The sequence below is a fragment of the Meleagris gallopavo genome, chromosome 2, assembly GCF_905368555.1.
Source record: "Meleagris gallopavo chromosome 2, MGAL_WU_HG_1.1, whole genome shotgun sequence".
NCBI classification, from domain to species: domain Eukaryota; kingdom Metazoa; phylum Chordata; class Aves; order Galliformes; family Phasianidae; genus Meleagris; species Meleagris gallopavo.
In genome coordinates this window covers 66,957,868-66,978,142 of record NC_139405.1, presented here as the reverse complement: position 1 = coordinate 66,978,142, position 20,275 = coordinate 66,957,868, and the positions used below count along the sequence as shown (strand labels likewise).

Genomic DNA, 20,275 nt, shown 5'->3' with positions numbered 1-20,275 from the left:
CAGCAATACTCAGAGTAAGAGGAGACCTGCGTACATTTTTCTTTGTCCCTTTTTTTTTTCTTTCCACTTACATGGGAAGATATGAAGGCTGGCTTGTTTTTTCTATTGAAGTAAACTTTGCAGAAGTCACTGGTGCCTTTTTTTATCTCCCCCTTGGTTTTTGTACCTTCTTATTTATGACTCTCTTTTGAAGGGTGCCTGAAAGGTCCGATTCCTGAAAAACCCACTGCCCACTGGCTGAAGAGTGTGGCGCAGTGTGAGCACCGGAGGCTTGACTCTAGCTTTCTGTTTACTGATAAACTTTAAAGCACAAAACATTTGAACATGTTATTATCGAAAGGGCTGCTCTCACTCAGTACCTGCTCACTGCTTTAATAACACAAAGGCAGTAATGTGCTTCTGGGAACAAGGTCTGCGTATACAAAAGTCGACCTAGACGATGAAGAAAATGGTTTAAAAATTGTTTTAGGTGACACAAAGAAGGATTGTATTTTAAATAGTGCTGACTAAATGGCTTTGGGAAAATTAAAACAAAAGTATTCCTTTATTATATACTATACTATCAATACATTTCCCTCCAGTTTAGGTAAACCCTTCTGTTCAGTATAGGTGTTTTTCAGTATGATTTCCTCTGCTTTTGAATTTGTCCCTCTGTCAGTCCATTGGAGACAAAGAATAGTGACCATTGTGATATGAGGCAAGATGCATTCATTTTTATCTAGCTCTATACTCACTGCATCTGTTCTTCTTTTAACCTCTGTAATTAAAATGCCTGCCTTCCTCTTCAGCACATGCTCTAGAATGATTAAAATGTTAACAGCATGGCAGTCATGCTGCTGTACACGAGGAGGGACGATTGATATAGGCCAACACAAATAAAAGCTGTGGTCAGAAAACTATAAGCTGCACATGCAGAATGGAATGTAAGAGTATTTTGTCTCCGCTAAGCACTGGTTTAAAATGCTTAGTGGAAGAGAATGAGAAATCAGTCAACTACAAGGAAGTATTTCATGTGGCATGTCCACTCAGATTCCATCTGTCTGTATTTTAGAGGTCTCTTAGATGCTCTATCAAGTCTCTCATGTTGAACAAACCCAAATGGATGTATTTTCCCAAATGTTCAGGTCTGGCTCTTCTAAATTCTCTGAAACTGTTTAGGCTTTTGTTCCTCAGAACACCCTATGGACAGGTGTTCTGCACTTATTTTACACGTTATATTGGAAAAAAATCCCTACTTCATCATATTTATTTTAAGGCTCCCTATGAATAGTTTGCATTTAAGGCCAGTGAGGCATGCCCAAGTTAGTCTCGAATTAGGCTTGAACAACACCCCCGTCCCTTTCTTTCTTAATTCCCCCCATCTTGCTTCTCTTCTCTCTCCTTCCCACTTAATTTTATCCTCATATTATCTCTGGAGAATTTATGAGCTATACAGGCATCTGTATTAAGGACATTCATCCACTACATACCAAAATTTGAATGACCAGAAGAGTGGCACTCCTTCAGAGAAGCACTCTTCCACAGAGATGTCAATCACTTGTAAGTTTAGTTTAAAACTTTGTCCCCCCATATCATTTCAGAGCTGCCAAGTGACAGTGACCTGGTTTTTGGAGGTGCTCGGCACCCCACCACCTCCCAGGGGGAGCTGCAGGCGCTCAGCACACACAAGAGAAGACTTTTATGCAAAGTGTCTGCCTCACTCTGGGCACTCGAGTATTAAATTGGTATTTTGGATTCAGCTTCACTGCACTGTAACGTAGGAAATAGTCAGCCTCACAGTGAAATTAAGAACCTTAGGGCTGGTGGTGCAGCCTCTACTTAAAGTGACTTGAGGTAAGCAGTGCTCTTGAATTAAATATTAGTAACTGGGAATTTTTTTTTTTTTTTTTCAGAATTGATGTCAAATGCTACAAACGACAATCATCTTACAGACTTTGAATAATACAAACATCCAGAACATTGCCGCATCAGAAGTCCTTCTTGGACATCTGATTTTCAGATTTCTATCTGTTTCCATAGTAAAACACACTTTCAAACTTTAGTATTCACATTTACCTGTGCAGTTATCCAACAGATAAACTTTCCATCTGCCCTATATTTTTTCCTTCTTTTTCTGTTCCTCTCTCACTTTTGGAATTTGCTCAGACCTCTTCTGTAGCCAAATTTCTCTCTCTTTTTTTTTTTTTTTTTTTCCCCTTCAGTATCTTCCTCTTTACATTTCTTTTTGCTTTCTCACCACCTTTCTATGTGTCAGCCTTGTTCCAGTTCTTTTCCCCAATGGCATTCAGAACTCCTGCTACTTTCATATACTCTCACCATTTCAAGTCGCTTTCCCACATGCTCTCTTTCACGGAACACCTTCCTTCCACTGATTTCTGAGGCACAGATGCTTGTTCGCTTTCCATGATGGCAACAACAGCTCTAAAAGAAACATATAATTTCCCCTCTTGCAATTCATGCACAAATGACTGGCATGTTCTGCTTGGAGAAAGCCTTTCGAGTTTCCTTGCTTTTGTGGAATCTGTGAAAAAGTCTGATAAATTACAGCTTTAGCAGTTATTTCAAATAACTTTATTTGCAGCCAAATGGGGAAAAATCTGTCAGTGGTGCCATCTCTGTGTTCTTTCAAAGGTCATTGGTGTTTCATGAGTGAGCTCAAAGTCAAGCTAGTTCAAAGAGAGACTCACTTTTTTTCCCTCGACATTTTTATCATTACATGTTCCAGCAATGTCAGGGCTGTCGTACAGGACATAAGAACTGGATCCTAGTTCAGACTGTGACATTCTTCAAGTATCACAGAATCACACAATCACAGAATCGTGGGGGTTGGAAGGAAGCTTTGGAGATCATCTAGTGCAACGCCACTTTAAAGCAGTTTTCCTTGAGCAGGTTGCATGTAAGTTTCTCCATCACCTTCCCAGGATGGAGGTGAGGCTGACTGGCCTGTAGTTTCACAGGTTCTCCTTCTTGCCCTTTTTGAAGACTTTTTCTGGGAGTGACATCAGTTTTTCTCCAGTCTTCAGATAGCTCTCCCATTCTCCGTGATCTCCTTTCAAAAACGATAGAGGGTAGTTTGGCAATCACTTCTGCCGGCATCCTCAGCCCTTGTGGGTGCATCCTATCAGGGTGAATTGAAGTACATATGTTTTGCTACCTTGTGTCTCTTCGTATGATTTCTTACCTGTGAAATATCTGTAATACAAAATGATAGCTGTAATATTAGTCAACAGATAAAAAGGTCCCAACTCATAATATGAGAATCTGGGTTTTGAAGCTTGCCTTGGCCCTGGCTTTGGTATTAGTTCAGATAAAGCCAATAAATTTCTGCCTGCAGCTCTTCACACTGGGACTATGTGTAAGAAGTCATTCCTCTCATTTTCCTGAGAGGTGAGAGGAACTCTCGACCCTCATCTCCCTGAAGTTACCCAAAGCTGAAATCCTGTAGCAAGCCTTCAGCATGAGAGCAGGATGAAATGGAATTTGTTTGTAATCATCTCCCATCAGGATCCTCTGTTGATGTGAAAAGGTGTGGTGAGGGCATCAATTCTGCTTTAGGTATAGCTTTGTGAAAAGAAATAGATAACCAAATGCAGTTTCAAGATTCTCGAAATGAGATAGACTGGTCCAATTCTAAGGAAAAAAAATAAATCTTACCTGTGCTGAGAAGGAGTCTCAGGACCGTCTTTAAGGAAAATTCATTTTTGGTTATGGCAGTAAGAGACATAGATTATTATCATTAATATTACATGCATGGTTTAATTAGAAAAAGCTACACAGTTCAGGCAATCAAAATCTTTCCAGATAATAGTTAGACTAATTGCTTAAAAGTTTATAAATCAAAGCAAATTGAATAAATTGCAGGAGAAAAGGGCCGACAAGAATCTTCTGAAATTCAACAAACCAACACAAAGTCATGCACCTGGAAGGGAATAATCTTACAGCAGTACAGGTGGGAGACCAACTAGAAAGCAACTTTGCAGAGCAGGCCCTGAGGTGCTGGCATCCACCCAGCTGAACATTAGCCAACAATGCGCCCTTGCAGCAAAGGCTTGGGCTGCATTAGGAAAAGCATTTCCAACAGGTCACATGAGGTGATCCTTCCACTCTGCTCAGCTCTGGTGAGACATGTCTGGGTAGCTGGATCCAGTTCTGGGCTCCCCAGAACCAAATAGACAGGGATGCACTGCAAGAAGTGCAGCACAGCACTACAGAAATAATTTACAGACTGGAGCATCTGATGTAAGAGAAGAGGCTCAGAATTCCAAGTCTGTTCATCCTGGAGGAGGCTCAGGGGGGATTTCATCAGTGTGTTGAAAAATCTGATGAGAGGGAGAAAAGATGGAGCCACACTCTTCTCAGTGAAAAGTCAAGGAACAATGGGCACAAATTGAAATGCAGCAAATTCCATTTTAATCTAAGGTAAATCCTTTTTACTGTGAAAGTGGACAAACTCTGGAGCAGGTTGTCCTGAGGTGCTGTGGTTGCCTTGGAGATATTTGAAACATTACTGAACACAGCCATAAGCAACACATTCACCATTGAGGAGGGAAGTTAGGTTCCTCTCCGCAAGAGCCTTCCAATCTCTGTTATTCTTTGATTCTAGGACAAAGAATGTTTTCCTGTGCTGAAAATATATGACATGTTCTAGTCCTGAATATATTTGTTATGTATTCTCACAATGTGTTTTGGATTTTGACAGACTTTTAGCCACAGCAATGTGAATGCATTGCCATTTTATATTAGGGCGTGTGAAACTCATGTAAATCTAACTGAGAAGATCAAGAGATTGAATCACTTGTCATGTAGGATTCTGGTGAGATGCCAGCAGGAAAGCAAGCATTGCCATAGAAGAGTAATTGTCAAATAATGACACATCAAAGCCCAACTTTAACTAGGTCTAAAACATTTAGTACATGTGACTGTAGATAATTTGATGTGTTTCTTTGGGTCCAGGGAAGAAATTAATAACCTACTGTATCTTGTATAAGCAATGCAGGGGGTAATTTGGACAAAATGATGTAATGTTTTTGAAAGCATGACAAGAAAATTAAGGATGAAGAAACTCCAGAATGACTTTTATGAATGAAAAGAACCTGTAATTGTTTTCCATCCCTTGACAGATGTTACTTAAACTGACATACTATATCATGCAACAAAGCTCACAGGGGAAATACAGAATTATGAGAAAATATATAAACCACTATCTTTATTGTAAAAAAAAAAAAAAAAAAACACTTCTATCTTTCACAAAAAGACAAAGAGAGGAGGGATGCTTTTTAGGAAGAACTTGATGTAGACTGCTATAATAACATTTTCAGGAGTGTATAAGCTCAAATGATCTATTTAAAGAAGGAAAGAATTTTAAAATAATGGAGAAATTTCCATCATATCCCAACCACACACAACTTCTCTGCACCTCCTCCTACCATTGTAATGTCTGTGAGACTCATTTATTAAAGCGAAACCAAGAAAACTCTCTCCTACCTTCTTCTGTGTGGGGAAGTGGAAGATTGACAAGGACTGGAACTGGCTGTTGTTGAGAAATGGCAAGTGAAGAAATGAGTTTTCTTTTGTTGTACATATTCTCAGAGGGAACTTTACAGCTATTGGAAGTTGCAAAGAATGCAGGTGTCCACCCCTCATGATCTTTGCTTCTGAGTTTGATAATTCCTTGGTTTCAAGGTGTGTGAAGAACGTGGAATGGAGGCATAGAGAGCAGGTAGGTCTCTCAGGTGCCCCAAACCTGTTCTAGTACCATAAGGCAGCATTTTAGGTTTCAGTCAAAATGAATGACAAGATCTTAGGAAAGCAGGGCTTTTACCAACTTGTTTTACAAAACAGGTGGAGCACTGTATTGAACAAATGGAACTTTAGAGAAGGCTCACAGGTTTCATTCTGAGGTACAGTCCTTTAAAGGAATGAGGACTAGAATGTATGGTTTTCCATCTCCAAATTCAAGTCTTGTTTGATGTGTGCCACTCCCTGATCTTTGGCTTCATGTTAAGTATAAAACTGTCACCACAGAATTACTAAGTAATGGTGGTGAATAGGCAGAGTGTAGCAGTAGACAGATGATAAAGCATTTTCCCCAAAGTCAAAACTGGTGTCCAGGGCACACTTTACCAATTTGGCTTTACATACATTGCTGATACCTTTTCAAAGGTTTAATATCAACTGTTTTTGAGTGGTGTGGGTGCTCTTTCATGCTGAAGAAGGAAAAGACATCCCCTTGCTTACTTTTGCTGTAGGAGGCATTAGATAATAAAGTAAAAGAAGGGCATTTTAACAGAAGACTCAGAAGTATTTAATTTCTTTCTGTTTATCAATATTTGCTTTTTGATGAATTCTGTGAACTTCTGGGCAAAGAGCGATCATTAATGGGAATAAGTTGTTCAGCATTTGCCAGAACGTTGACAGACACGAATGGTATTAGGGCTCTATCTTGCCATTAATCTGCACAGATTTGACACTGATACACTGAAGCAACAGAAAAAAATTCTGAAATATTCATCAATATTAAAATCCCTCCAAACATTTCCAGACCTTCATATTTGGAAAGCTGCCACGACTCCCATTTCAACCACCATACCATGTTGGCTTCAGAGAGGCTGCGTATTGACATTTTGCAGAACAGCCTCTAATCGTCTGAGGAAGCTCTGGATTGAGATTAGTATCCACAGCAGACAGGGATCTACAGACACTGCTGTGGGTGAGTAATGCTGCGGGCGCTCGTCCCAGTTCAGGAATGAGTGGAATGCGCCCCTTCTGCAAGGTGTGGGTGAAATAACATCACTGGTGTGGAAGTGGGGAGCTGAAGGAGCTGACTGCAGGGAGAAGTTCATAGGCGTGTTTCTGTATGCATGAAATGGCTGATTGGACTGGAAAAATGAAGGAAAGAAAGAAGGAAAGAAAGAAGGAAAGAAAGAAAGAAGGAAAGAAAGAAAGAAGGAAAGAAAGAAAGAAGGAAAGGAAGAAGAGAAGGAAGGAAGGAAGGAAGGAAGGAAGGAAGGAAGGAAGGAAGGAAGGAAGGAAGGAAGGAAGGAAGGAAGGAAGGAAGGAAGGAAGGAAGAGAAGGAAAGAAAGGAAAGGAAAGAAAGAAAGAAAGAAGGAAAGAAAGGAAAAGAAGGAAGGAAAGGAAGGAAGGAAGGAAGAGGAAGGAAGGAAAGAAAGAAAGAAAGAAGGAAGGAAGGAAGGAGGAAGGAAGAAAGAAGGAAGGAAGGAGGGAAGGAAGGAAGGAAGGAAGGAAGGAAGGAAGGAAGGAAGGAAGGAAGGAAGGAAGGAAGGAAGGAAGGAAGGAAGGAGAAAAAAGATTGGGAGCAGATATTTTAATTAATTAGTGCATTTATTTGCTTCTGTTGGCATAAATAATCACCTTATTGTGACATACAGAGGAATGGCTTTGAGCCAAATGAAAAAACTCAACAGCAATTTTCTATGAGCACTCATAATGAATTTCTTTGCTTAACGAAACACTTCAGCAAACCAAATCCCCAAATTTAAATTTCTGCTTATCAGGGCTCAACTCAGATACAGCTGAAACAAGAGCAAGTTAGTTAACGACAAATCGCCTAAGACACGCGTTTTAACGACCGGCATCACCGAGAGCTGGGAGCCATCCGCCGAGTTCTCCACGGAGGGGCCGGGGGCCGCGTCCCTCCTCACGCTGCCTGCCGCCGTTCAGCCCCGTCAGGGCGGCCGGGCACAGGTGTGACGGCAGGCCGCGTCTGGCGCCAGGAGGGGGAGCTCCGCTCAGTTCCCGCGGGCGGCACCTGGAAGCCTGCGCGCCCCCGAGCCCCGCAGCCCTTGCCAGAGCTTTGAGGGCTGCTCGCTTATGCGCTGACTGGAAAACTGGGCCTTCTCACTCGTCTCGTCCATGCCAGTAGGCAACAATGAGGAGAAACGCGTGGCTGATAATATCAAAGAGTTATGCGTTAATAAAGACCAGACGGAAGGACTTTGTTACGGCTGAGCGTAGCTTTCTTGTTCTTCAAAAAGCCCTTTTGAAAGAGCGTCCTTTAAAAACGTATAAATACTAATAAATCGGAATATGAATAATAGAATATAAATTAAAGCTGGAGCAATTTATTTAAGGCAACTTGTTCACACCTGTCGCTCGATATTTGTTTTCCAGAAGTCCACATTACTGTGCTTGAAAAAATTCAAGTGCAAATTTAGAGCTGGGAATGCAAAGCCTCAATAGGATGAAACCATCCAGCTTGGCAAACTGCTGTGTCATGGAGCACTGATTTGGGCAGTGGAAGAAAAAGCTTGGGCTTTTCTGGGACTCAGATGCAGCAGGGACCTGGATTTCAGCCTCACAGGTGTCTTAGTGTCCACCAAAAGTCAGATCACATAGCTTTTTTTTTTTTCCCAGCTTTGAAAGTAACCAATGGTCAATGCAAAAACAAACAAACAAACAAACAAACAAACAAAACAACCTCTTCAGCAGATAAAGCAGTGAGAGACTATGGATGGCACTGCAACTGGGGCTCATTGTGGGAAGCCTGAAGTTCCCAGCCTCCTTAAAGATGAGTTACAATAAGGAGTATTTTCTTTTTTTCCTCCTCACTTTGAAAAATCTTAATTTTGCTTCAGAAAATGGAAATGTATTTGGAAAAAAACTTACTTTTTTTTTTTTTCCCCTAAGAAAATGGAATTATTTCTTTCCAATCCACACTAAATAATAGAATTGATAAAAAATCCCCTTGAATATTTCACCAGGGAAAAAACCTTCACCGATTTCCACAGGGTCAGGATTTTATCTTTGCTAATATCTGCCTACTGATACCACATTGCTCTGTACCTCTGCCTGGTAGAACAAACAAAAGCTGTGCTACTGATTCAATCAGCCACCCTTATTGACCTCTTTAAGACGTTATCCAGAATCCATATTGAGCACTGCCGAACCAGGTTTCTTTATCAAAAACATAGGCTTTCACACAAGAAATGTGTGCTGTCACAGTTCAGTAGATGTATTTAACGTTAGGGTCTCTGTAATGTAAACACCAGATTTATTTTTCTTAACTTTTTGGAGATGTTCAGATCAATGTCACCCTATGACTGAAATATTTATGGCTTCTGCAGATTCAGATATTCCACTCTCCCTTATGAGTTCATGATTTACTACACTAAAATATAGAAGCCTCCCTTTTTTAGTCTTTGCCTCCCCGTTAACGCATGAAACAATTAGACAGCTTCCAAATCTTATTTCAGTACCTACAAGTGTCAGATAGTGCCTAAGCATTCTGAGCGCATGAACTTCTGTCTTGACAGTTGATGGTCCTCCATTTGTTTCCACTGGAAGAACAGCTTCCCAAGAATATGTACTATAATAATATGTAATATGAAAAGGTAATAACAGCTCTAGAAAATTAGGAGATGTGACAGCTGCAGAAATAATGTGCTATCAGATGGAGAGATCTGGACCCAGAGAGGTAGAACTTTTGTACCCATCCAAAGTCTGTAGTAGATACCAAGAAAAAGAGGATTCACTGATGGCTTTTAGCCAGTTGTAGATGAGATTCTGAGGGACTGTGGGCTGTTTTTAGGAGCTTACTAAAAGTAGCTGAGAAAACTGAGCCTATTGTCAGAAGGCACAAATCAGCATCTGCATTCAAAAGCCTTCGCACTGAGCATTTAAGAAAAGAAGTCTGAAAGTCCTTGGTTTGAGTGATCAAGAAGTGAGGATCAGAATTCAGAACTGGTAGCAAGGGCTGTGAGTGGTGTTCAGTTGTGAACTACCAATTGTTAGTCAGGGAAACGAATGTCAGATTTGATCCTAAAAACGCTTGCTGTAACCTGCTGAAACCCATTCACAGCATTTGGGCTGGCAGTTACAAAGTCCCTTCTGATAGTAAAGGAAATTCTGTTTATGCTGGGAATTTAGGATTAATCTTTCTGTCAAAGTATCAAGTCAGACTGCTAAACTGATGCAGTGAAATGGCACTTTATTACAATATCTATAGCAAGCATTGCAAACAAATAGTCTATTATGTGTTTTCAGCTATTTCACTAAACAATAAACATTTAGGGCAATACGGTTATTCTGTGTAGCAAAAACTCCAAGATTTTCATTAAAAGTGTGTTATCAGCTCTACAGAGAAACCAGTGATGTGTCCCTAATGCAAAAATTCATTTCGTCTTCTTCCTGAGAGTGATTTCATGAATCACCAGCAAGGTGCTGGTGATTCAAAGCAGGAAGGTTCTCAGAGGTTGACTCTCAGAGGTTTCAAGCCTGCAGTTCTGATGCTACATGATGGTGCTTACAGGCAACTTCCCCTTATGCTGCCTATCCCGTCCCTACCACGGGAGAGATGCTGAGATCCTGGAGCACCTTTTGCATTTGATGAGAGGTCGGCCACACCGACTCATTTGTAACAGAATCCTGTGAATAGAAAAGATAGATGTGGTTGCTGCCGGTGGTGCGGCGCAGCAGGAGGAAGCACCGTATTTTTGGAGCTTCCCTGTGAAGCTGCGAGTTAGGTTCCAAAAGGTTCAGAACTCGTTGCATTTTAAAAATACCACAAGCAAGAAAAGACTAATCTTGCACATGAAGGGACCTGGTTTTTCCAGCTTCAGATTCTCTCGGGCTGCCAGGGGAGAGGCAGCGCCTTGCCTGGCCGCGGCTGTGACCCCGCTGCTCTGGAGCCCGCTGGGATTCCTCAGTGGGCTGAGGGCTGCTGCTTCCTCGCCCGTGATGCTCGCTGCTCTCGCAGCTGAGGCCACACAAAATCCCGCTTTCTTCCCATTCCCGGTGCCTCGGAGGGGCTGTGCACCGTGTCCCTCCCCGCTGTGCCCCGGTATGCGAGGCTCGCTTCAGCCCTGAAGCGGTCAAAGGAGTTTTGCTGAGTGCTGCCCTCAGAAAACCACCAGCTATTTTGCAAAGTGTAAACGAGACGTTCTTGCACGCAACACCAACTTATTTCTGTTAGACTCAGCCGGGATTTCGCGAGGAGCCCGTTCATACCCCACGTGGAACCCGCTCTACCCTCTTTCAGCCGCTCTTCCTCGAAAACGCACCGTTTCACGCCGCAGCGCGACCCGCCCGTACGATCGCAACGCCGACCGCGGGCACCCCGGCCGTCAGGGATCGCCTCTCTCGAGGGGGGGATCCACGCGCGCCCGCGGGTTCGCGGCTCCCCCATCCCACCTCCGAGCAGGGGCGGGGGTCCGCCCGCGCTCCGCCCCACGCTGGGCGCGTCGCCCCCCCGGCTGCATGGCGGGCAGCGGCGGCCGATTCGGTGGCGGCAAGCCCCGCCCGCCGCCGGGCCGAGGCCGGCCTCCCGTCCCCGCCGCCGCCCCCTCCGCGGCAGCCCGCCAGCAGCGCCACAGCAGGCGCGGGGCCGGCTCTCTCCGCGCTGCCTCCGCACGCCCGCGCCGCCGCCGCCGCCGCCCGCCCCGCCGCGCCGCTCCCATGCGGGCCGGCGGCGAGGCAGAAGATGGCTGACTCGCCGGGGCACCCGCGCCCCTGCCCGCCCGCGCCCCCCGCCCGCCCGCCGCCGCCGCCGCCGCCGCCGCGCTCCCCCCGGGCCCTCCGCGGCGCCGCCTGGCAGCGCTGAGAGCCGCCGCCGCTCCCCGATCCCCCCCCCAACCCCCCCGCGCCCCTCCCGGCCCCCCCAGAGCACCAGCAGCCATTTCATCTCCGGCTCCAAGTAGGCGCAAAAAATGGCAGAAATGGAGAAAGAAGGGAGACCTCCCGAAAATAAAAGGAGCAGGAAGCCGGCGCACCCGGTGAAGCGGGAGATCAACGAGGAGATGAAGGTAGGTGCTGTGATGGGGAAGGGAGCGGGGTCCCCCCCGCCCCCCCGCCGCCGTCGTGCATGGAAATGGAATAAGAAAGGATCTTCTGTCATTTTTTTTTTTTGTAGGATGCACTGAATGTGTCTCAACTCCGCCTCCTGGGCTGAAAACAGAGACGAATTCACAGGCTGCAAATCCTGTTCATTGACCAGCTCTGATTTATTTATTTCTTAAAAAACTCTTCCCTGTTGGGCTCTTCAGCTCCCGGGGTGGCAGAGATGAGCATTTCCTCCCCCACCCCAACCCCCCCCTCCCCTTTTTTTTTTTTCGTAGCCAACCCCTCTGGTTGCGGGGAAAGCCCTAAAGTTAGAAAAGAAAGGACCCTCTTTTCATCCCCCTATTTCTCTCCATTCCAGTAGCCTGCTGCAACTGTGTAATTAAATTGTCAAAGTGAAATGCGGCGCTCCGAGCCGCGCATCCTCCGTGAGCTGAGCCCCGGGCTCCTTCCTCCCCGCTCTGCTCCCGGCCGAGGTGCGCCGAAAGGTGCCCGCCCGGAGCCGCTTATGGGAGCCCTTACGGGCGGCCCCGTCCAGCTGTGCTCGGAAGGCGGCTGCTCTAGATGTTGAGGTGGCTGCTATTGCACACAAATTGGCATTTCTTTCGTCCGTAGGTCACTGCTCCGGGCTTGACCGGTCCTAGGTTTTTGCGTCTCTTTTCCACGCCTGTGCCACCTCTGTTTGTTTTATGTCTCTGATTCCCCAAAGTTGGGAGCAGCGTAGTAGGAGACTCCAGCCAAACTTGTTGTTGTTTAAGGCACGTACGAAGTGATGAAAGCGGCGTGCCCTGCTTATGGGATAAAACCCCTGTCATTTCCTTTGAATATGTCATTTATTAAAAGGCTGATTGTAGGTGTAGGGCTGCCTGGAAAATGTCACATGTTTTGCATAGTATATGTACTATATAGGCAAATGTATAAATATGCATGATGTCTAATGAAAATACCTCTGCTTTCCGGAAGGCTGATCTCCCCATGCAAAATGAAGCAGGGTGCATGATCCCCTCCCCTCTGCACAGTGCTGATTTCGGAGGGGCAGGCGCACAGAGCTGCACGCACATCAGCTGCAAACAGGGACAGGAGCAGCAGCATCCGTGCCACAAACAAAATAACGCGTCACCTCTTTGGGAACAAACCAGTTTCAGCTCCCGAGGAGCGTTGTTCCTCCTTGCGAGATGTATGGCACGTCCTATTTTCGGAGAGCGCTCTGTGAGAGTCCTCGCTCATTGTGCTCCTTGCGCAGTCCGGAGGGCTGTGGGGATGTGTGGTGCAGGGCACTGGCCCTCAGAACGTTGCTTAATGCCATCTATACGGATTGCAGCTTTTAAGTTTCATAGGTTCTAGAATTACAAATTAGCTAATTTTAATCAAAACATGTGAAATGTTATCCTGGCTGGATATAAAGGCTGACTGTGCTGGATCCTCTGGGTTTGTTTTGTTTACTTTGGCTGCAGGCGCACTCGGTGGTTTGGGAGATAGTGTTTCTGCAGTATAACAGATGTTTGTCTGAAAGGGTGAGGAAGAAACAAAAACAACATTGTGTGAAGGAGAAAAATTACACAATTTTAAGCTAATGCTTTGGTATTAAGCACTGGCATTAGCTTTCGTTGTAGAGAGTTTCTCTTTTTTAATCATTGATAGCTGCTTAGGGCTGCAGATCTCGGGATTTCAGCTGGCTCGGTAATTAAAGGCAGATAGAAACGGTGCTTTGAACCGATAGGATTTGTAGTGGGGAGGGAACTGGCCGGTGGCAGAACCTTTCGCACACCGCAGGCCACCTTACAGTGTGGGCTGTGCTGCCATGCCATTATGCTGAGCTGGGCAACCACGTCTTCAGCAGGACAGTTGGCTGCTATGATCCAAAGGGGAGGGGTGGGGGGAATATTAGCTTGAATTTTTGGCTCGTTGAGGAAGTTGAAATCCCGTGAAGATCGTTTGTGCTTTCTGTGCATTGAGGAGTTAAGACGTCGAGTTGTTCTCCACAAACGCGAGGAGTACAATAATGTAACAAATTGGTTGCATTGTGCAAAATGTGTGCGGCAAAATGACAGAGGGAACACAATGTGCCCTTGTGTAGGGCCGTATCTGTAATGTTCAAACGGCCTGGCTGTTTCCCTTCATCTGAACTGCTTTCATCTGGACCAGTGTAAAATAAGCTCTGGTAAGTAATCACGGCAGAGCAGAAAGAAAGGAATGTATACAGCAATAGACAGCCTAAGCTGTAAAAACTGTAACCTGAGTATCAGCAGCAGATCAGATATCAAGGCTTGAAGGTAGGGGAAATGAAAGAGATGAAGGGGAGGAAAAGACGAGAGAGGGAATGGAAAAGTCAGCCTGAAAAGTGAAGGAGAAGTAGGAGGGCCCCCTCAGGGAAATTTGGCTCAGGGATTAGGGAATTTTATCATGGTGTACAGTGACCTACTCAGGTTTCAGCCCACGTTGGATCAGATTGCCTCCCTTTGCTAGCAGAAAGAAAAAGGGCTGGTGTGGATGTGTCTTTTTTTTTTTTTTTTTTCCTTTGGGTAATAAAAAGGCCATTGGTACAAGTGTCTATTTTAAGTATTGCAAATGCAAGGCACTATGAATGAGCCATAAAATTCCTTCAAGATTTGTTGGTTGATATGGTTAGATATTTACTCCAGTCAAATGACAAAACCCAGCGCTCGCCTGGTGTGCTCCAGCACTGTGCCACTGCTCTATCTGAGCGCGGCTGGGCATTCACTGCTGCCTTGTGCCTGAGATTGAGTTACATTTTTGTTATCGCTAACCCCCTGTACACCATGGTTATAACAAATTTTAATTTGATACAGTGTTGTGTGCTAAGAGTACATGACTCTGCACAGTTTTCTGATATTATGTTTCAATGCAGAATATCTTCAGGGGAACTGGTTTTGTTTCTTTGTGACCTTCAGTCACAGCCTTCCTTTCTGCTGGCGTTCCTTATTTTGTCCCTCTTCCTTCTTAGCATTATAATCTCCATCTCCCAGCCCGAGGTAGCATTGTTCATCTCATGCTCTGGAAGAAGGGCAGACAGCTGCTCTGAAATTCAGTGGTGTCATTCCTCATGTGCTGGTGAATAGCAGGACACCCAATGGTTCCAAACCCAGCAGAATCAGGGAACCTGGCACTATTTCAAATCTAAAATAGGTTGTTGTTTTGCTTTTTGTTGGGTTGTGGTTTTTTTTTTCTCTTCTTTTTTTTTGGTGTGTGTGTGTGTAGTTTAATCGATGGAAGCGTTTGTGGAGGCTCAGTGGTGGTAGTTTCACATTCATCTCCTCCCAATTTATTCCTCTTTTTCTCCCTGCTCAGGCAGTAATGCTGCTCAAGAGCAGCATTCAGATACCCCCAAATCCTGTGAGATGTGCTGGAATTGATGTGAGGAGTTGCAGCAAGTAAGTCATACTGGAAGTTCTCCTGAACAAACAAGTCAGTGTCTCCACATGTTCAGAGTCTCTGTCAGTTGTAAAGCTAGCAGCTAATTTGTGCTGTAATTTCACAGAGCTGCTTCGTGCGCCCAAGGAGTTTACCATCTATAAATATTCTCAATAACGAATTTGGATCTAAAATTGGGCTCCGTTCCTGATGCCTAGAGCTTAAGGCAGCCCCATCTGTTATAGCTTAATAGTAAACTCATCAGAAGATATTTCAGTTTAGTGTTTTAATATTCCCCGTTTGGCATTTAAAAGTACTACTGTCAGAACCAAGAAAGCGGTGAAAGAGGCAGAGCTGTGCTGTGCTCGCAGTGAGCCAGAGACCTGCAAACGTTAAAGAGATTTCAAGGAAACTCCTCCCTTCTCTCCTGAAAAGCAAAAAGTGTGGAAGTGGAAAAGCAGACAGACTCTATCCGTCGTGCTGTTTTGAGATTGCAAGGCGAAGTTTTTCCACAGAGCCTGCATGGACGTGGGGTGGCGGCTGAGGGAAGATGCGTCCCTGATGTGCCCTCTCTCTGTGTGTTGTGGGGAGGGCTCAGTGTGGCGCTGAGGCCCACATCTCAAAGCCAGCCCTGCGTATGGTGGGACACGGGAACTAAAGCGCCCTGAGAACAGGCCCTTGTGTGAAGGTCTCACCGTGATGTTTAACATGGCGACAATGTAAATAAATGAGGAAAGAGAGGGCTAGCAAAAAAAATGACACCAGGTTTATATCATGAATACAGACACACTATTATTTCCTCCATGCGGCAAAAGTGAAAAGTGAATTTGTGGGGCTCTACACCTGGCGTGCCGTGCGTGCGGGGAAATGGAAGGGAGCCACCATGCTTCCTCCAAGATCTGAAATAAACATTCAGCAGTAAAACCTAGAAGAAAATGAGTCTGACAGACTCGTTCTCCTGTGCGCTTCCTGCCGCTGTGCTTGCCAGGCTGGCTGTTCGGGGCCAGGCCGTGCCCCCTGTGGGTAGGGCTTGTGGAGGAGGAGAGACAGGAGCTATGAGGTGAGAAGAGAAGCACAGGTTAGTTTCAGAGGGTTCTAACTAGTGAAAATTTGGGAAAACGATGCATTGCAATGTAAAAAGTCAAGCCATAGGTGTACTGTTACGATGAAATGAATGCTGAAGCGGAAATGAATGTGATTATATTTTTACTGCCTCACATATAAGTCAGCCCCATGAAGGAGAGGAACTGTAGGCAGGGCAAATTACTACACTTTTCTTTGTCTTTCCTATGAATAGGAAGCAAATTCAAGTCAAAATGCCAACAGGGATAACAGCTAGCCTGGAGCTTCTGAAGGAGAGGGCATTTCTGCCTAGTACAAGAATAGAGCAATCATACTCACACGTTGCCCTGCAGGAGTGAGGAATGGTCTGGGGCCTAACAGGGGACAGAAAGAGAAATTGGTGAGAAAGGAGACCTTCTCGCAAGGTGTGGTGAGGTTTGGTGCTGTCATTTCACTGGGAAACCTTGAGTCTGAATTCCAGATTTCAGCTGAGCAGCGGGGCTGCTGCAAAGGGCTTTGGAATGATGGACAAGCTTTTCACTGGCGTGCTGGTCCTTCGTGGTGCCTCAGCCCTGTGGCAGGGCTACAGAGTTCAGCTGGCAGCCTCCATCATGCAGACCCTCTGCATCCTTTTGGGGATTGTGTCTAAAGGCAAGCATGGGCTAGGTTTGTGCCTTTGCTGTTTGGTGCACAGAAGCTTGGAATTGCAACTCCATGCAATGTGTGCTCCATCCTATCATCCACTTGTCCTCACTTTGCATTCCAGTTGGGTTTTGACAGGTCCATCATCTCTGAGTTCAGCCTGTTCCCCTCTAGTGTGTTCCATCACTGCTTCTTCCCCTCTCCTATTCCAACGTCAGGTCCCTCATGCTTGCTTTTCTCAAGCACCATGTTTACAATCATCACTCTTCCTTTCACTAAGCCTTCGAAGCTTCATCTTTCATTAAGCTTCTGCAGGTACAAGTTGTGTATTAATTGTCTTGCTTCCTTTCTTCTACTTCATCAACAAATGAAGCTTTTTTTCCTCCTCACTTCATTATTTGTATTTTGATTATTGCCACCACACTAGTCTTCGCACATTCCTTACTGTTATCGTATATTGAATGCACTTTGTCTGGCCTACTGTTGAAATGGGAAGAAAGAGCGCATGGTAATGGTGACATGATAGTGGTCAGCGTCAGGATGATAGCTTCAGTGAGCATGTGCATGACTGTTATCTGGACAGACAAGATATTACATACCCCACAGATGGCTATTTTAATCAGTGGTCTGAGGGAAGGTGAATTTGTAGGTCTGTGGATGCTCATCTATGCATGGTAGTTAGTGTGGAACTAACTATCTCATAGTTAGTTCCTTATCTCAGCTTTGACCGTCAGTTTGTCAAGGATAGGTGCTTTTTCTTCGTTTTCTATGTACAGAGTGCTCTGTAACGAAGTCCTGGCTGCTAGCAACTGGGAGAACAGCGTTAAGGATAATAACTGTCACTGTAATAGGCAAGGCAAACTATGAAGGACAATGGCTTAACAGTGCGGTCAGTTTTTCATTTTTATTTTTTAACTCAAACATCCTTGTTGAGGAATCGCTGTGTTAAAAAGATACCTTTGTTGCCACTGATATGTGACCTCCTTCTATTCTGGCTGAAATTAATTGTAAAGACCCTGGTAATTCATTTATTTATTTTCTTAAGGAGTCAAGTCTCTGTTATGACTCATTTCAAAATCAAGTATATCTTTTTGTTGTTGTGACTGTTCATTTTTCTGCATGGCTCATCATGAGCAGTAAAATGAGACTTGAAAGGTACTCAAGCTTTGTGCCATTGCAGACCCAACAGTCATTTTGACTAGATTCTGAGGAGGGAGAGTACTTTGTTGCAGAAGAGTATAAACACACACTGCCTTGCTTACGTATTCCTTGACAAATAATTAAAAATTACTCATCTCCTGAGTTGATCAACAGTGCAAATAAAACACAAAGCATCCACAGGAGGTAAATTCAGAGCTACTCGGTTAATTGGGTTGTGTGGTGTTTTAGTCAGGCAGCCTTTTGTCACTTGGCCTCCACCTTGCTGCATTCATCTCTGCGGCTGTGTCTCTGTAACTGAAATGTGGCAAAGCAAGGGAAGGTGCTGGAGCTTTCTTTTGGCACTCTGTGGATTCTGTTGGATTGTTCCCATTACATCTCCAGAACATTTCCATGTTGGAGTCTCATGGGCTGGAGAAGGGGGAGTTGTATTTGCATTTTCAGCAACAAGAGAAGAGTTTTCTAAAAAGTCAAAAGTCCCCAAAACTTTAGAAAAAAATCCACGAACACTTTTGTTATTGTTTAAAATGCTCACAAAATGGCATTGTTCATGTGAGAATTTAAATATATGTTTTAGAAATACGGGTAGGTAATAACCACATTACGCTGCAGAGTGTTCTTTGTTGCAAACTGTAAGATTGACTTAGTTGAGGCATAATGGACTGTCATAGGCATAATGCTGGATCTAGGCATTGACATGGAGCAATGACACATTTTCTGGCCATTTGGGGCTGTATGGGAGAGCAAGAGAATCAAGACTTCCAGCAGGAGGTCAAGTGAAAGGGGAAAAAGCAGGGAAACTGATGCTCCACAGATCTGTTGTGAGCTTTTGTCTTGGGCTCCCTTTTTCTGGAGTGTGTGTTTGTAGCACAAGCACCACAAGGGATACTCCTGTAAGGGTACAAATGACCTGAGTGTGTTGGGTATGGTCTCTCTCCAGCTTTCCCCGAGTGGCAGGAACACCTCTGTGATTTGCTGTGATGGATGAGCAGGCAGCAGTGCAGCTCGGCTGTTCTGGGGCAGGGTGCCTGCTGCAGCTTGGGATTCGGAAGCAATTAGAATCTGATTAATTTTATTTATTTATTTAAATGACTCGAGAATTGCTGTGTTCCATCATTAGCCTCGCTCCCACTCAAAAACTGAGCTACTGCAGTCGCTAGAGGAAATCTTGCAACCCATATGCCATTTATTTTGAATGGGTGTCGTGTTCTGCTTGCTTTCTTTACTGGTAGCCAGTCACAGGAAGATTGTTTATCAGGATTGTTATTTTAGATGTCAAGATCTTATGGTGAAATCAAGTTGGAATGCCTTATAGAAGGGATAATAAAATAAAAGTAAAAATGAAGAGTCCAAACTGAAAGGCTTTGTTTGTGGCTGTTTCTTTTCATTTTACGTTTGTCGTCTTACTTTAAGCTGACCTCTGCAGTGACAACAATTCATTAGCTGTTCTCCTCCAGGAGTTTCCTAAACATATAAGCCGTGGCTCTGTGGTGCTCTCCGGTCTTACAAAGCTTCGTTGCCTGGCTGCAGGGCTCTTGACTTATTCCACTAAATCTCCCGGCCCAGTAATGAGCCTTTCCTACAGAAATATTGTTGACACATGACCTGCAGGACGTGGCTTGTAGTAGAGACTGAGAGTTATGACAACCATGTTCCATATTTTGCATTTCCATAAAAACATAAAATATAACCGCAGTGCTGCTTGGAAATTGTTTTAAGAATAAATATGTCAAGGCAGAGAAAAGGCTTTCTTAAAAAAATCAGGGAGATTTTTACAGTAAAATGCTTTCATGGTAAAGAGTTTTTAAGTGCTTTGGCTGAGCAGAAGTTTGTAACTGAGGAAAATTTCTTCACTGTGATTTTATTTCATTTGGTTCACGTGCACCTCAAGGAACTGTAATTGTGTCAGTGACCTACTCCAGCTGAAAGGGCTGTAGTGCAGTAAGATTGATTAACTGCTGCCTGAAAAAATCATAGTTTTCTGTTACTTTCTTGCTGCAGTCTTAAATGTTTTATGGGAATACAGACAAATTTTTGTGACGAATGTATGGTAAAATATTTCTGACGTCGAATGCTGAAGCAAAAATCATAAATAACTCTCCTTTTTATTTTCTTTAAATTATGGATGTGTGAGTCTTTGTCATAATTACATGTGCCAGTCTGAGATTTAAACGTATTACACTTTATACAGTTGACTTATGAAATGCACATTAGTCTTTGAGGAGGTGGGACAAACCTGACACTTCC

At 44.3% G+C, this 20,275-nt stretch overlaps 2 protein-coding genes across 3 annotated transcripts in view; one reads left to right on the top strand and one right to left on the bottom strand.

Annotated features, from left to right (window-relative positions):
• Nucleotides 1-7,213: 7,213 nt before the first annotated feature.
• Nucleotides 7,214-11,639, bottom strand: LOC146545010 (uncharacterized). The gene is made up of 2 exons (XM_085217555.1): nt 11,020-11,639; nt 7,214-10,384 (listed from the first exon to the last, which is right to left on the bottom strand). Exons 1-2 carry the CDS (start codon nt 11,637-11,639, stop codon nt 10,300-10,302), a joined length of 705 nt encoding a protein of 234 aa, XP_085073681.1. The 3' UTR covers nt 7,214-10,299.
• SOBP (sine oculis binding protein homolog) overlaps nt 11,615-20,275 on the top strand; it is a 108,441-nt gene continuing 99,780 nt past the window's right edge. For both annotated transcript variants that reach the window (XM_085217554.1, XM_085217552.1), the window contains exon 1: nt 11,615-11,760. In XM_085217554.1, coding sequence (XP_085073680.1) covers nt 11,665-11,760 — 96 coding nt within the window. In that variant the 5' untranslated portion in view covers nt 11,615-11,664. The remainder of the gene's footprint in view (nt 11,761-20,275) is intronic.

What these genes read in the sequence shown, in the direction of transcription:
- LOC146545010 (XM_085217555.1), bottom strand. Translation starts at nt 11,639, where the DNA reads ATGAAATGGCTGCTGGTGCTCTGGGGGGGCCGGGAGGGGCGCGGGGGG. An exon ending in TCGCGCTGCGGCGTGAAACG is followed by an intron (nt 10,385 to 11,019) that starts GTGCGTTTTCGA and finishes TTCTATTCACAG; the next exon opens with GATTCTGTTACAAATGAGTC.